Source organism: Talpa occidentalis, unplaced genomic scaffold (genome assembly GCF_014898055.3).
Source record: "Talpa occidentalis isolate TD23 unplaced genomic scaffold, MPIMG_talOcc4v2.1 talOcc4.2, whole genome shotgun sequence".
Classification (NCBI taxonomy): domain Eukaryota; kingdom Metazoa; phylum Chordata; class Mammalia; order Eulipotyphla; family Talpidae; genus Talpa; species Talpa occidentalis.
Window position 1 is genome coordinate 183,877 of NW_023602073.1, and position 15,288 is coordinate 199,164.

Consider the following 15,288-nt stretch of genomic DNA (forward strand, 5'->3'; position numbering starts at 1 on the left):
AGCCCCCATGCCTCTGGCCTGTACCCAAGTTCTTGTATGCATAATAAATAAGCCTTAAAAAAAGAATTTAAATATTAACCAATACTGAATGGGGACTACTGTCTGCACAAATACACTGCTCTGTGTCATTCTTCATGGGCTCATATGATAAAGTGTTATATGAGATGGAAGAATGACAACACGATCTTCCCACTCTCTCAAATGTGTACTTGACATCTTCAACCTAAATAATCATGAGGGAAAATTGACTTCAGGAAACTCAACTCTGCTACCACTTAGTAACACCTAAAAATATGACCCAAAAGGATCAACATGTTAATAGATAACTTCAACATGTTTCTGAACAAAACTCAATAATGTTTGTAAAAACAAAAATCTATACCGTACCCAACAATGTGAAAATCTAAAATGCCTGCCATCCAATTAAAAATTATGAGACCTTTAAAAAAAAGAGGAAAACACAAACATCGATCGATTGAAATATACCCAGAAATGACATTAGTGGCAGAATTAGTAGACTAGGACATGAAAGCAAATATTATCGCTGAATTCTGTGTGTTCAAGAAGCCGAAGAATAGATTGACCACATTAAAAGGAGATAAAGACTATATAAAAGAGGCACACATTAAAATCAAGAGATGAAAATTGCTATGTCTGAGATTGAAAAGTTCACTGCATAAAATCAATGAGAATCAAGCACATTGAAAGAACTGCAAGGAGAAATAAATGAATCTACTGACAGAGTTGGATATTTCTACACCCATCACACCCATTCTGGACAAATCCAGAGGAAAAACTCTGTGAAGACATAGTGGAACTCAACAGTAGTGTCAATTAATTGGATAGCTATAGAATTTATCATCTTACAACAGCAGGTGGGCCCATTGTGGTGGCCTAGGGGTTAATCTCGGCCCTATCACCCCTATGGGCGTGAGTACCATCCCTGCCAGGGAGTTAACTCACATAAGGTACAGCAGACCTCTCCAGTGGTGCCCCACTGCTTCCCTCAGCAGTGTATTTTGGTCCTTCTGCCTGTTCTGCTCTCCATTCTGTCTCTGGTGAATCCTCTCACCCCCTCATCTCTGACCTACACCCCAGTTACTTATTTAATTATTTACTTATTGTTGTGTATTAAATCTCAAAAGAAAGTAAAAATAGTTTTTATTGGGCAAAAATGAAAACACAGCTTATCAAAATATGTGGAATATAGAGAATCCAGTGTACCAAGGGCTATTCATAGCCTTGAATTGATATAAAAAGAAGAAAGATGTAAAACGCATAATATAAGTTTCCACATTAGGAAACTAGAAAAAGATGACAAAAGTAAGGCCATAGCAAGTAGAAGAAAATAAATAATAATGCCTAGAGCAGACATTTGTGAGACTGGAAACAGGAAATTAATGGAAAAAATAAATGGAGACAAAAATTATTTCTTTAAAAAGATCGGTAAAATGTATAAGGCTCTAACAAGATTCAGTAAGACAAGAGTAGGGCACAGTCTGCTAACTTGAGAAAATAAAGTGTCACAAGTTCCATATAATTGTAAAGGATTACAGAAGAAGAAAGAGAAGGAGAAGAAACTATAAACAAGTCTGTCCACAAATTGGATAATCCTGAAATGAACCAATTCCTTGAAAAATACAATATGTTCAATCTCACCAACAATTCCTCTTCTGGGTACATATTCAGATGGATGAAATCACTGTGTCTGTTCCCCATGTTCACTGCATCATTATTTACAACAGTCAATACATGGAATCAACCTAAGTGTTCATTTATGGATAGTTGGATAAATACTGTATGATTTCACTTAATGTGGAATGCCAAAAAACCCAAACTCGTAAACAGAGAAAATATTGGTGGTTGCCAGGGGTATTGACTAGGGTATTGATTAGGGTCTTTAGGAAAAGGTGGACAGTTGCTAATCTTCTGTTTCCTTTTTTTTTTTTTTCCTTGTGGCAAAGGGTGGAGTGATGTGTGAATATGTGTTTTTCTGAGGTTTCTGGCATGTATCACACCTCTGACCATGATCTCAACTGGAAAACTCGAGCCAATTATATTCCCATAGGTGTTAGCAGACCTTAAATCATGGTTTGGTAATGTGTTTAAAGCTATAATTTTATTTTTTTTCCAGATAGCCCCATTGCCTTTTATTTTTTTTATTTTTTTTAAATAATAAATTTTATTTTTATATTCCCCATACAATTGCAACCCCCCCATTCTGATCCCAATCCCTCCCCTCCCGCCCCCCACCCCCCAAAAGTGTCTCTGTTTCATAGTTTTTTGTTGATTCTGATTTTCACTTTCTTATAGTTACTCATTTTCCTGGTCCCTTATTTAAGTTTTCTAGATTCCTGCTATGAGTGAGACCATCCGGTATTTCTCTTTTTCTTTTTGGCTTATTTCGCTGAGCATGATCCCTTCCAGCGCCATCCATGTTGCTGCAAATTGCATGTGTTTATCTTTTTTGAATGCTGAGTAATATTTCATGGTGTATATGTACCACATCTTCTTGATCCAGTCATCTATTTTTGGGCATTTGGGCTGTTTCCAAATAAAGCTATAATTTTAATAGTCCTGAAATACTCAGGTTTTTTGCTAGGAAGATAATGATATAAAGCTAAGAGCTATGGATTCTTCAAAACAGATGTTGGTAGATGACTTTTCTCGTTACACAATTACAGACAGAAAAGTCACATAGGTTACAACCTGGAGGATGGTCTTGGAGTCGTACAATCATTCTGTTCTCAATGGTTAGAGAAAAACATAAGATGTCAGAAATCAGTGTGTAATCCTTTATGTTCATTCCAGAATTTTTTTATAGGGGTAAATTGTTGGTTATTCAAGAGATCACTATATAACTTTTCCAACTGTATGAGTCTTTATTTTTTTTTTTTTTATTTTATTTATTTATTTGTTTGTTTGTTTTTGTTTATACATGCACTGGGTACAGTCAGAAGCACGGGAGGGTGAGAGAACTCACCAGAGCCAGAGCGGGGAGCAGAGCAGGCAGAGGGACCGAAGCACACTGCTGAGGGGAGCAGCGGGCGGCAGGAGAGGTCTGCGCACCATGTGGGACCCTCCTCCGGTGGCTGGGGAGCAGCCGGGGATCGAACCGGCGCCGCAGAGGCCGCAGGCAGCTTCGCAACCCAGCGCTCAACCGCTGCGCCACTGGGGAGGCCCCTGTATGAGTCTTTATAGTTGAAATGTTTAGTAAAATAATTTCCTAACAAGTTTTGAACAGATACAAATAGTTTACTGTTCACAACTTTGAAAATGCCAAAAATATAAGAAAACATAGAAACAATTTTCATTTTGTACCCATCCATATTGCCATGTCTCATAGTTTTGCAAATTCTCTGTGCTTGTGTCACAGGTCACAACCTCAGGAGATTTTTTAAGCGTGATATGAAACCACTGCCATCCATGGAGGGCCTGGAAAGATCTTAGACTATTGGTAGGTGGCATTTTTAATAACGAATGGTACGTACTTAGAAAACTTTGTCTTGGTCAGCTACAAGACAAGGAGTTTTCTGAAAAGTTAATGTAATCACCAAAACTGAAAAGTTTATGTCATCACCTGTATTGTCTAAATTATCTAAACATTTTTCTTTTTCAGTCATATGTCCTTGGGCAGCTTCTAGGAGCAAGGAAGGCAAACAGAATGTATACTGATGGGAGAAGAGGTACAGCGCCTTTAATATCCCAGGTCCAACTTTGAATCAACAAGTGCTCACATTCTCGTGGTTGCCTTCCTCAACACAAGAGACATCCTACGTTTTCTAATTACCAAACAAGCGAACACACACAAAAACAACCTCCCCCAAACCCAGCAGCTGAAACAGAGCTAAGAGGCGGGGACATGATGTTTTCAACATAGAACAACACTGCTCGCTCCCTTGTCATGCCGTGCGTATTAAATCAGATGACCGTCATAGTTGTACAGTGCCTCGATCACCACAAAGGTCGCTGCAGAAGAGTGTCAGCGGAGCAGACACAGCCCCCTCTGCTCCAGTTGAAACTTTGCCATAATTGACATCATTTTTCTCCGTTCCCACTCATTCTACTTTGTACCGCTGTGCTTCAGCCAGTCTTCCACCGGTCTTCATTGATTGCCTCTTGGGAAGACTTAGTTGGGATATACCCATCGGGTTACGGTTGTGACAAATACCAGTGTTGAGTTATTTCAGGCATATAAGTATCAGGCGTCCCTCAGGTCGTAAAATAGCTCTTCCTACTCACAATGTGAGTTCCCCCACCTGTCACAGTGAGCAGGATCATTACTAATCAAACAATTATGGCAACTAGATCATCATCAATAGATAAAATATTTTATTTGCCTATTAGCATGCCAGCATTAATGCACAAAATATGTAGCCCTTTGTATCTTTAATTTTAGTGGTATTCTCATTGTAATGTCTTGTAAAATCATTTTCCCACCCCCACCCCATGGAGGCAAGATTTTTATTCCAGTGAAATTAACTTTTACAGATGAGAAGTGTAAATTACATTAAGTAGTCAGTATGAATGATGGTGACTAGAGCTCATCATACTTCTATTCCTTAACTCTCAGACCCATCTAGTCTAGCTGCTGGGGATACAGCACCATAAATAGCCCAATAGTTTAGTTTTATATACTGTGCTCAGCTCCTCAGGGTACTGTCTCAAGCCAGCCCCTTTGCTGGTTTAATTGATCATTCTGTATTCTTATTATTCTGGACTTTCTTGATGGTCTTGCATATGTCACACCAATGATTGCTATATGCCTATTAGTCCAAATTATTCTTTTTAGTCTAAGGCAATGCAATGTGAATTCCCATGTTGTTAACCAAGCTTCTGTAATTTTCAGACGGTGGTACTAGAAGACACTTACGAGCTAAGAAATATATGGAGGATATGGAGAGATAAATCACTGCACCTTCCAAGATGTAAGCCTTCTGATAAAATCACCTGCCACTAAATGACTCCCTGGTTTTCAAGATATAAGTTACTTCATCATATACACATATCTTTCATCCAAGCTTACTTATCCTCAGTATTTCGATCTTTTCTAGGATTCTGAACAACCACTCAAACTATTCTTTAATGCCCAGAAATGTATGGCTTCTTCTACTTAATCCATTTCTTCTATACAACGTGAAGAAAACAAGTGCAAAGGATAGACTAAGGTCATGAACTACAGGTCTTTTGCTGGTAGGTTAACTATGGTGACCACACTTGAGGGGAGAAATCCTACACTAACAAAGAACTAACAAGGATGTACAACAATGTACTTTATTTTTAAAATATAGAAATACAGAGAAAAAATAAGTGCACAATTGCAGACGTGTTTATTGAAAGATTGCAGAGCAGCAGCAATGGCGCCACATTGTGGCAGTGGGTCATTTTTCTGCTAGCAAAGTTATCTCTCAGAATTGAGTTCTTTTCATTCATTGGTTTTGCGTAGCCCCTCATGAGGCCCATAGATGTGAATTAAGAGATGAGAGTCAGTACAACAAGGAAAGTCAACATCTGTTCGTGTACCTTACTTGTGCCTTACAGATTTGTTTTTAGATTTTTTTTTTTTATAGTTTTTTTTTTTAATAGAGGCATGTTTTTTTATTTATTTGTTTATTTTATTTGTTTGTTTGTTTTGTTTATACATGCACTGGGTACAGTCAGAAGCGCGGGAGGGTGAGAGAATTCACCAGAGCCAGAGCAGAGAGCAGAACAGGCAGACTGACGAAGTACACTGCTGAGGGAAGCAGCGGGCAGCAGGAGAGGTCTGCGCGCCATGTGGGACCCTCCTCCGGTGGCCGGGGAGCAGCCGGGGATCGAACCGGCGCCGCAGAGGCCGCGGGCAGCTTCGCAACCCAGCGCTCAACCGCTGCGCCACCGGGGAGGCCCCCTTACAGATTTGTTTTTACTTGATTCCAAATATCTCACTTTTATCACACCATCAAAGATTGCTGTGTCTGTCCAATCTATTGACTTAATAGATAATCATGTTCAGCTTATGCTGAGAATCCCTTCAGAAAGGAGAATTATATAGTCATAAATTATATACTGTATAGTCATAAACTAAAATAAATGTAGGTAAATAAAGGAAAAATAAACATCAGTAAATAAAATATTTTTTATGCATATTTGATCTAATAGGTATGTTTTTGTCAAAGGTACACAATACCAGTGTAAAAGGGAGAGATCAGTACGTATTTCCTGTGAGGGGGCGAGGATGTAGCTGAGATCATCATCAAGGGCCAGTGATTTCATCAATCACGCCCATGTTAGGAAGCCGCCACAGAACCCCAAAAGGACAGCCTGTAAGAGCTTCTAGCTTGATGCTCCAGGCCCTCAAGGTGCTGATTGAAAACGCAGATGTTGTGTATGAAAGATTGTCCATTGTCAGAAGGCGGCGGGAATTCTTGTCACTAAGCAGCAATAGTGACATAGTCAAGGACCTACTTCTCCTCCGGTGTCTGCTCACTCTCAGGCTACCATGCAGTGCGTGTAACACAGCTGCTAAGAGCATTATTTTTTGTTTTTTTTAAATTTTATATAATTTTTACATCGTTTTTCATTTTTGTACAATGTATACATTTTCATCTTGGTTATAGTCCCCATACAATTCCCACCCCCCTCATTTTGACCCTAATCCCTCCTCACCTCCCTCCCTCCATAGTGTGTCTCTGGTTTGTAGTTGCTTGTTGATTTTGATTTCTATTTTATTATAATTAGTCTTTTTCCTGGTCCTTTATTTAGGTTTCTAAATACCTGCTATGAGTGAGACCATCCAGTGTTTTTTGTCTTCTTTCTGGCTTATTTCGCTGAGCAGGATCCCTTCCAGCGCCATCCATGTTGCTGCAAATTGCATGTGTTTATCTTTTTTGAATGCTGAGTGATATTCCGTGGTGTATATGCACCACATCTTCTTGATTAGCTGTTGTAAACAGTGCTGCTATAAACATAGGGGTGCAGGTGCTCTTTGGAATTGATGTTTCTGTGTCCTTTGGGTAAATACCTAGGAGGGGAATTGCTGGATCCTATGGAAGCTCTATGTTTAGTAGATCCAGAAATCTCCACACAGCTCTCCATAGTGGTTGGACCAGTTTGCACTCCCACCAGCAGTGCAGGAGAGTTCCTTTTTCTCCACACCCTCGCCAACATTTGTTGTTGCTAGCTTTTTAATATGTGCCATTCTCACTGGTGTAAGATGGTATCTCATGGTCGTTTTGATTTGCATTTCCCTGATTGCAAGTGATGTTGAACGTTTTTTCATATGCCTGGTGGCCATTTGCATTTCCTCTTTGGAGAAGTTTCTTTTTAGCTCTTCTGCCCATTTTGTGACTGGATTATTTACTTTGTTTTTTTGAGTCTCTTCAGCTCGCTAAGAGCATTCATTATTCTATGAGGACATCAGAAGTCTGCATACTTAAATCTCTAGAAACTTCTAAATATTGATTTTACACATGATCATCACCAAAGAAATCTTTCAGGATCAGTACAATCCTGATTACTTTCTGAACTGTGTAGGTTTTTCTTCTGATTCATCAATGAAAAATACTTGTTTTAGAATTGAAAAATCCTCATACTTTGCCCCCTCTTGTCACCGATGAAGACATGGAGGTGCCGCTGAAAGCCATCTTCCCTCAGCGCCCATGGGCCCGAGGAGGAGACAGTGATGATCACTGAGGGAAGGGAAGGGCAGCCACAGTCTCTTCTGACTTGCTGGAGGAGCAGCTGTCAGTAGTTCTCCTGAAGCCTCCTAATAAAGGTTAAAGGCTCCATTTAACTACGCGTCCGGCGGGGCTTCCAGGATGGCCTAGGGGTTAGTCTCAGCGATCTCACCGCTGCGGCCTGAGTTCAAGCCCCGGCCAGGGAGCTACCAGCAAGGAGCGTGGGAGTTAGACCCCGTAAGGGGGCATGGAGCCAGAGCGCTATGTGGTGCAGCAGAAGGTCTCTTCTCTCTGTGCCTGCTGCTCCACTAAGCTCTATGCTTCAGATCTCCCCTTGCCCCGCCCTCCTCCCTTGCCCCGCCCCTCCTCCCTTGCCCCGCCCCGCTCTTCCTAGTAAAAATCTAACACCTAGATACTCCCGAGTGCAATGCGAATATCAGTTGAAACAACTACCATGCCACTAAACACCCTCCGTATGTAAAGCATCTATTACCCCGTAGTACCTTGAGTTTTTGGCATAAATCAACTACACCATTTGTTCTTTCCCTATACTGACTGTTTTGTTCTTTAACTCAGCCTTAATATTCCCATGCAAATCATAAACATACTGAGTTCTCAATGAAGTGATGAGTTCCATCACGCTCCCCCTTTTGTGTCCTCCCTGTGATTCATGTTACAGGGTAACGCTGATATAAAATGGGTTGCCTGACTGTGGGTCCTCACCGGACAACTTAAGACTGAACTGCAGACAGACACACACAGAAAGGTTCATAAATGGTTTATTTACAAAAGAAGGGGGAATGAAGAACTCAAGGAGAGGGAGATAAATTGGTGAATGCATCCTACTAGCTCCATCGAGCTGGAATCCCTCATGGCACACGGGGCCCACACGGCATACAGAGAGCTGGTGAAATGCCAAGAGAACCCCCAAGGTCCACCTATCAGGTTATATACTGGGCCTGACTGTTTAACTCCACCCTCAGTCCCCTCCAATCCTTCCTTCCATGAAGATGGCATGATGGGATTTGTAGTTCCCAGTGTTTAGTCTGGAGTGGGGGGGAGGAGTCCACATAAACCTGTGTAGTGGAGTTTGTTCAGGGCGTCCTTTCTTCCCAACAATTCCCCCCCTTTCATTTTTTGACCCCATTTCTATGTTGCTGAAGGTCAGATGTGTATATGCTGGGGTTCCGGCTCAGATGATAATTTCTCAGGGTTCCAGTTTTAGAACAAAAACCAGTCTCCAGGTTTCGTCAAGTGTGGCAAACAAAAGTCCTCTATTCCTGGAAGAGAATTAAGTCCACGCCAAAAGAAAATCATCGGGAGGCACTAGCCAAAACAAAACAGCAAAAATATCAAAATCACAAGAAGAAGGAAAAAAAAATCTTAAAAACTGATTAACTGATCTTAAAGTTCTAGCCCACCTTGATCCCAACTTTATCCAACAATATAGTAAAAATTTGCAAACTAAATCTACTTTTTTTCTTAACTACTTGGTTGTGAACAAAGGAACCTGATTAGGGATTTATGGGAAATAAAAAGTCATTATGTGGTGTGCATTTTCTTCCACGTGGGCAAGTTCTCTGGAAAACATTGAAAGATGAGTCAGGAAAGGCCACACACTTAAAAGAAGTTATGATGGAGAAACACAGATGGCTGTTTAGCAAGAACAAAAAAAAAAAAAAAAACTACATCTACTTTTAAACCATTTAACCTATTTTTGCGTAAAACATCGGACAGCATAACCAACAGCAGTTTTAGCGGGCTGTGCTGGAATACCCCACATAGGATCAGAGTGAACTCTTGGCATCTGGTCTGCGCAGGAACGAAGTTGGTCTCTCCAGAGTCCACCTGGTGTGTCTTCGTCTCAAGGTTTACCAGGTCTTTTGCTTTTTCCCGGGCGTCCAGTCCTGCCAATGGAGGCAGCTTCCTCACCATCTTTGGAGGTCTCTGGAACCCTACAAACAAAAGAGCAGGTTCTCTTCCTGGTTCAGCTCAAATTCAACTGCCTGGAAGAATTCCAATCAAAGCCTCCCAATGGAACATGTTTCCAATTTTCTAGTTTAAGCAAACAAAATTCCCCATTGAAGTTATGCAAAAATACTCTGCCATGAGCACTGAAAATTACTACCACTATTTTTCATACTGTGTTGGTATCAAGGGGAGAGAAAACGCAAACACTAGTTACTCTGCTGGGAAACACAATGCAATATTGCTGCCTATCCTGGTTGGTCAAAATGAGAAAATTTCCTTTGAATCAAAACAAAATGTAAACAAAATTACCAGTATTATTTCAACCAAAACTTAGTAAAAATCATGTTTATCTTCACCGGTCTATTCAGTCCTTTGTATGAAATTCTCACTGTCAAAGTTCCATTAATTGGAATCATTTGGGGTCTTTTTCTCCAGAAACAATTTCTGCAGATACCAAACCATTGACATACACAGTATTGTGGGACAACAATCAACACAGGCAATTGACATACATAGGTAATGAAAGGTTTTACACAAGTTTCAGAAAACAGTGTTAACATTTCTGTACATGCCGAAGTTTTATCATTTTGCCAAGTGATGATGCTTCCCTTCCAGTTTTCTTTACTGAGGAAACCAAATAGGACAAATTCTCCCCAGAAGAAAAAGAGAAATTTTGTGGAGTGTCTCAGGTGCTCTACTGAGGTTCCACAAAATTTCCTTTTATCAACCAAATGACAGACTACCAAATTTTACTTCAATTTACATTTCTGGGAACGTTTTTTTTTTAAGACAGTTTTTTTTTTAAAGATTTATTTATACAAGCACTGGGTACAGTCAGAAGCGCGGGAGGGTGAGAGAATTCACCAGAGTCAGAGCAGGGAGCAGAACAGGCAGACTGATGAAATACACTGCTGAGGGGAGCAGCGGGCGCACCAGGAGAGGTCTATGCACCATGTGGGACCCTCACTGGTGGCCGGGGATCGAACTGTGCCCGCAGAGGCTGCGGACAGCTTCGCAGCCCAGCACTCAACCACTGAGCCACCAGGGGAGGCCTGAATTTCTAGGAAGCTTTTGTCATAGATATCAGAAAAACAGCAGGAACAACAATATTTAATCTTTATGAAAGCTCCAGCCCAGGTCAGACCATAACCTTTAGTTCTTCCTCATAACTGGAGACTTTTTTTTCCCAATGTCTATAGGCACCATCTATACCAATTTTAAAACCACTAGAGGCCAAAACAAGGACACAAGACATACAACATATAGACTGTAGATAACTAAAGAGAGCTCTTTAGTTTCACTCACAGACCAAGATGACAAAAACAAGCAAAAAAAAAAAACAAAAAAAACCTCAAAGATTAAAAAAAAGGCAAAGGTTAAAAGGAAATACCAAAATCAAGATTGAAGGCCTTTCTATGTAATAAAAATTAAATTATTAAAGAGAAAGTACTGCCAGCAAAACTGCATGATTTCAGATGTTATTTCCTATGTCCTAAACTTTGAAAGGAAGATTGGTTAGAGCGTATTTGTCATCTCCGAGTTTTTTCAGAAAGTGAGTCCTGGAGTATCCTGCCACAGTAGCTGGAAAAGAAGACAAGAGAGTAACATACAAGTTTTCTCTTTTTTTAAAATATTTTGGGTCCCCAATGGGTTTACAAGACCAGTGGGTTTTTGTCTTTGGGTCAGTTCCTCCCGGGGCTCTTTTAGATCTAGTGGAACCCCTGGGCCCCCTATTCTTCATCCGAACCTTCTCCATGTACTACCATCTGTCTCCTCTCCTCTGTAATTGCCTCTTGATTCCTTCTACTCTGTCCATATACCCTCCTGTCTTCGTCTGAGCCTCTACTCTGTGCTATCCTTTGTCTCCTTTCCTCTATCCTGGTTCCAGAACCTTGCACTCCATCAGTATTCTCTCCTGGAACCCTTGTATGAATCATCATGTTGTGGTGTCATCAGCCATCTTTCCTGCCTTCTGTCATTATTTTGTCTCCTATTTACCTGTAATTTGGGACAACTGTACTTCCAATGTCCCTCTTTCCTGCAGTAAGTACACTGATCTCGCCCTAGGGGTTCACTTCTCCTGGGATGCTCTCTCCATTCTGTCACTGTTTCTCTGAACCTTTGTCCTGTGCTCCCTCTGTATAAAAAGCATCCAGGTTTCGGTCTCCTGTCCTCTCTGTTACTATAAACCCGAAATGCCAAGTCTGCCGATTGGGATGGATTCACCTCTGTGACACCATCCACCTTTGCTAACTTTCTCCTCATATCTAGGGCACAATGTGTCATGAACGCCATAGTGATCAGATGAGCATTTGCTGGGGCATCGGATTTATATCCAGGTGGGTGGTACATCTCTGGATAATTCATTCAAGGAACTCTGATGGATCCTTGTTATCTCTATGTTCAAGCTGTAGAATTTTACTGAAATTTCTTTGCTTGGGAGTTCCCTGCTGCAGTCCTACCAATAAACACTCTTTATAGACCAACATTTCATTCTCCCATTGTTGCGGTCCCAGCTGGGATCTACCACTGGGACAACCATCTCTGGTTCTGGGGATTCTACATCCTGTTGGTGGAGGCAATCAACCCCCTCCCTGGTTTACCTGAAAACCAGTAATACAGAAGTGGGAGACGGAAATAATTAGGCATAATTTAACAAAATGTGAGCAGTGAAGATCCTGTACACACTTGAGAAAATCTACAGCACTCTGATGAAATAAAAACTTGAAAAATAGAAAAACATACTTCCTGTTCACAAATAGAAAAAAATGCAATATTTTAAAGATGTCACTTTCATCCAAATTGATCTACATATTCAACTTAGTCCCCATCACATTTTCAGCCAGTTATTTTGTGGATGTCAACAAACTAACCCTAAAGTTCAAATGAAAAGACAAAGACCCTACAACAGTTATACAATATTGAAGAAGAATAATGTCAAAGGAGTGATTCCCTACCTTTAAGATTCAGTAGAAAGCTACAGTAATCAAGACAGTGTGGTATTGGCAAAGCAACTGATAAGTAAACCAGTGAATAAAAACAGGGAGCCTAGAAATAGAGGCACACAAATATATTCAGTTGTTCTTATTCAAAAATGCAAAGGCAATTCAGTGGAGAAAATCGAACCCTTTCAATAAATGGTGGTGGAATATTTTTACATAAAAATATAAATCTAGACATGGACATAAATTTCATAAAAGTTAACACAAATCTGGCCATAAATCTATATGTAAAACACAAAATCACAAAATAATTAGAATTTAACATAGCAAAAAGAAATTTTGTGGCCTTGGGCTTGTTGATGATTTTTAAGATATGAAACTTTATATATCCTCTGCTTAATTATTCTGCAAATCTATAACTGCACTAAACAATAAGTCTTTATTTTATTTTATTTTTTTTATAGAGGCATGCTTTATTTATTTGTTTGCTGGTTTGTTTGTTTTGTTTATACATGCACTGGGTACAGTCAGAAGCGCGGGAGGGTGAGAGAATTCACCAGAGCCAGAGCGGGAGCAGAGCAGGCAGAAGGACCGAAGTACACTGCTGAGGGGAGCAGCGGGCAGCAGAAGAGGTCTGCGCGCCATGTGGGACCCTCCTCCGGTGGCCGGGGAGCAGCCGGGGATCGAACCGGCGCCGCAGAGGCCACGGGCAGCTTCGCAACCCAGCGCTCAACCGCTGCGCCACCGGGGAGGCCCAAAAGTCTTTATTTTAATGGCTACTTTTCCTTACTCAAAAATGTTAATTTTAGAACTTATAGATTAGCCAGAAATAATTCTAATTATTCTTAGAAAATATAGTTTAGCCAAATAAGAAAACATTTAAAATCACATATAATTTTTATGGGGAGTTAAACAATGTCAGCCTGTTATATATAGTTCATTTTAATATTCATACATTACGAATTAGATTAATATTTTTTAAAGATTTATTTATTTATTTATACAAGCACTGGGTACAGTCAGAAACACGGGAGGGTGAGAGGATTCACCAGAGCCAGAGCAGGGAACAGAACAGGCAGACTGATGAAATACCCAGTGCTGGGGGAGCAACAGGCACCGCAGGAGAGGTCTGTGCACCATGTGAGACCTTCGCCAGCAGCCGGGGATCGAACCGGCGCTGCAGAGGCTGCAGGCAGCTTCACAGCCCAGCGCTCAACTGCTGCGCCACGAGGGGAGGCCCACAAATTGGATTAATATTATATCTACTGATTTGTATTCTATTCAATTTAGCAACATCTTGTGATTATCTTATGTGTTATTAAATATTTTTTCTAAAACGTAACTTTGAGCATTTATTGTTTCTAATTTTTATCCATACTAAATACCAATATAGTGATTATATATCTAATGTCTCATCATATTTCAAATTAGTTCTTTAAACAAGGGAATGCTTAATTTCCATTGTAATTTATAATTTGAATGGCATTTGCTTTTATTGCTCACAAAATTACATATGAGGAATCAGTCATCTTCAACTCTAACCATCACTGAGCTTTTTGTCATATTTGACTTATAGAAAACAAAATGAAAAGAATGAGGATATCAAGTAGCTTGGACAAGTATCTTTCTAATTCCAGTTTTCATGAAACTTCTCCAACTAATTAGCCTTTAAATTTAAAGCTGATGGGACTCCCTCGTGGCGAAGGGGTTAAGCACCACACTATGAAGCAATCCACAGCCTCTTCAGCCCAAGTTCAATCCCTGGCAGGACAGAGAGATACCCACATGGCATGGCAGACCTCTCCTGTCACCCACTGCTCCCCTCAGCAGTGTATTTCAGTCAGTCTGCCTGTTGTGTTCCCAACTCTGTGTCTGGTGAATTCTCTCATGCCCCGCACCTCTGGCCTGTACCCCCGTTCTTATATGCATAAATCTTAAAAAACAAAACAAAACAAAATAGAAGATTGAGCCCACACGAAAGGAAACAACTATCAAGCCACCCTGGTGGCCAAAGGGTTAAGCACAGCACCGTGAAGCTATCTGCAGCAGCCTCTGCAGCACAAGTTTGATCCCCAGTCGGCCAGGGAGATACCCACATGGCACAGCAGACCTCTCTTGTCTCGCCCGCTGCTCCCCTCAGCAGTGTTTTCAGTTAATCTGCCTGTTCTGCTCCTCACTCTGTCTCTGGTGAATCCTCTCACCCACCCACCACCCCTCGCATCTCTGGCCTGTACCCCAGCTCTTGTATGCACAAATAAATAAATCTTTAAAATAATAAATTTAAAGCTGATATTGATATACCAAAGGTTAATAGTCTTATTTACCCAGAATGTTCTAGCCAACACTTAATTCAAGATCTAGGAGAGCAAGAAATCAGCACCATTCTATCAACTTGAGATCACATATCCTTTAACTTAAAAACTTCACTTTTTTTAGATATATTTTTATTTATATAAAAACTGGGGAACATGCCAGAGGTGCGGGAGGGAGCGAGGATTCACCAGAGACAGAGTGGGGAGCAGAACAGGCAGAATGACTGAAATCCACTGCTGAGGGGAGCAGTAGGGGAGATAGGAGAGGTCTGCCACGCCAAGTGGGTAGCTCCCTAAACAGCCAGGAATCGAACCCATGCTGCAGAGGCTGCAGACAGTCCCACAGCACTGTTTTCAACCCACTGTGCCACCGGCGAGGCACAAAATTTCACTTTTTTTTACAAAATA

The 15,288-nt window shown here is 40.7% G+C and overlaps 1 protein-coding gene across 3 annotated transcripts in view; it reads left to right on the forward strand.

Annotated features, from left to right (window-relative positions):
* LOC129146354 (zinc finger protein 271-like) overlaps positions 1-6,541 on the forward strand; it is a 32,839-nt gene extending 26,298 nt beyond the window's left edge. The window contains exons 5-7 of one of the 3 annotated variants that reach the window (XR_008552925.1): positions 3,377-3,457; positions 3,620-3,909; positions 4,850-6,541. Coding sequence is in view for 1 of the 3 variants with exons in the window: in XM_054698217.1 (XP_054554192.1) it covers positions 3,377-3,450 (74 nt within the window). In the remaining 2 variants the exon portion in view is untranslated. The other 2 variants (XR_008552924.1, XM_054698217.1) reach the window with 2 other exon arrangements.
* Positions 6,542-15,288: the final 8,747 nt, after the last annotated feature.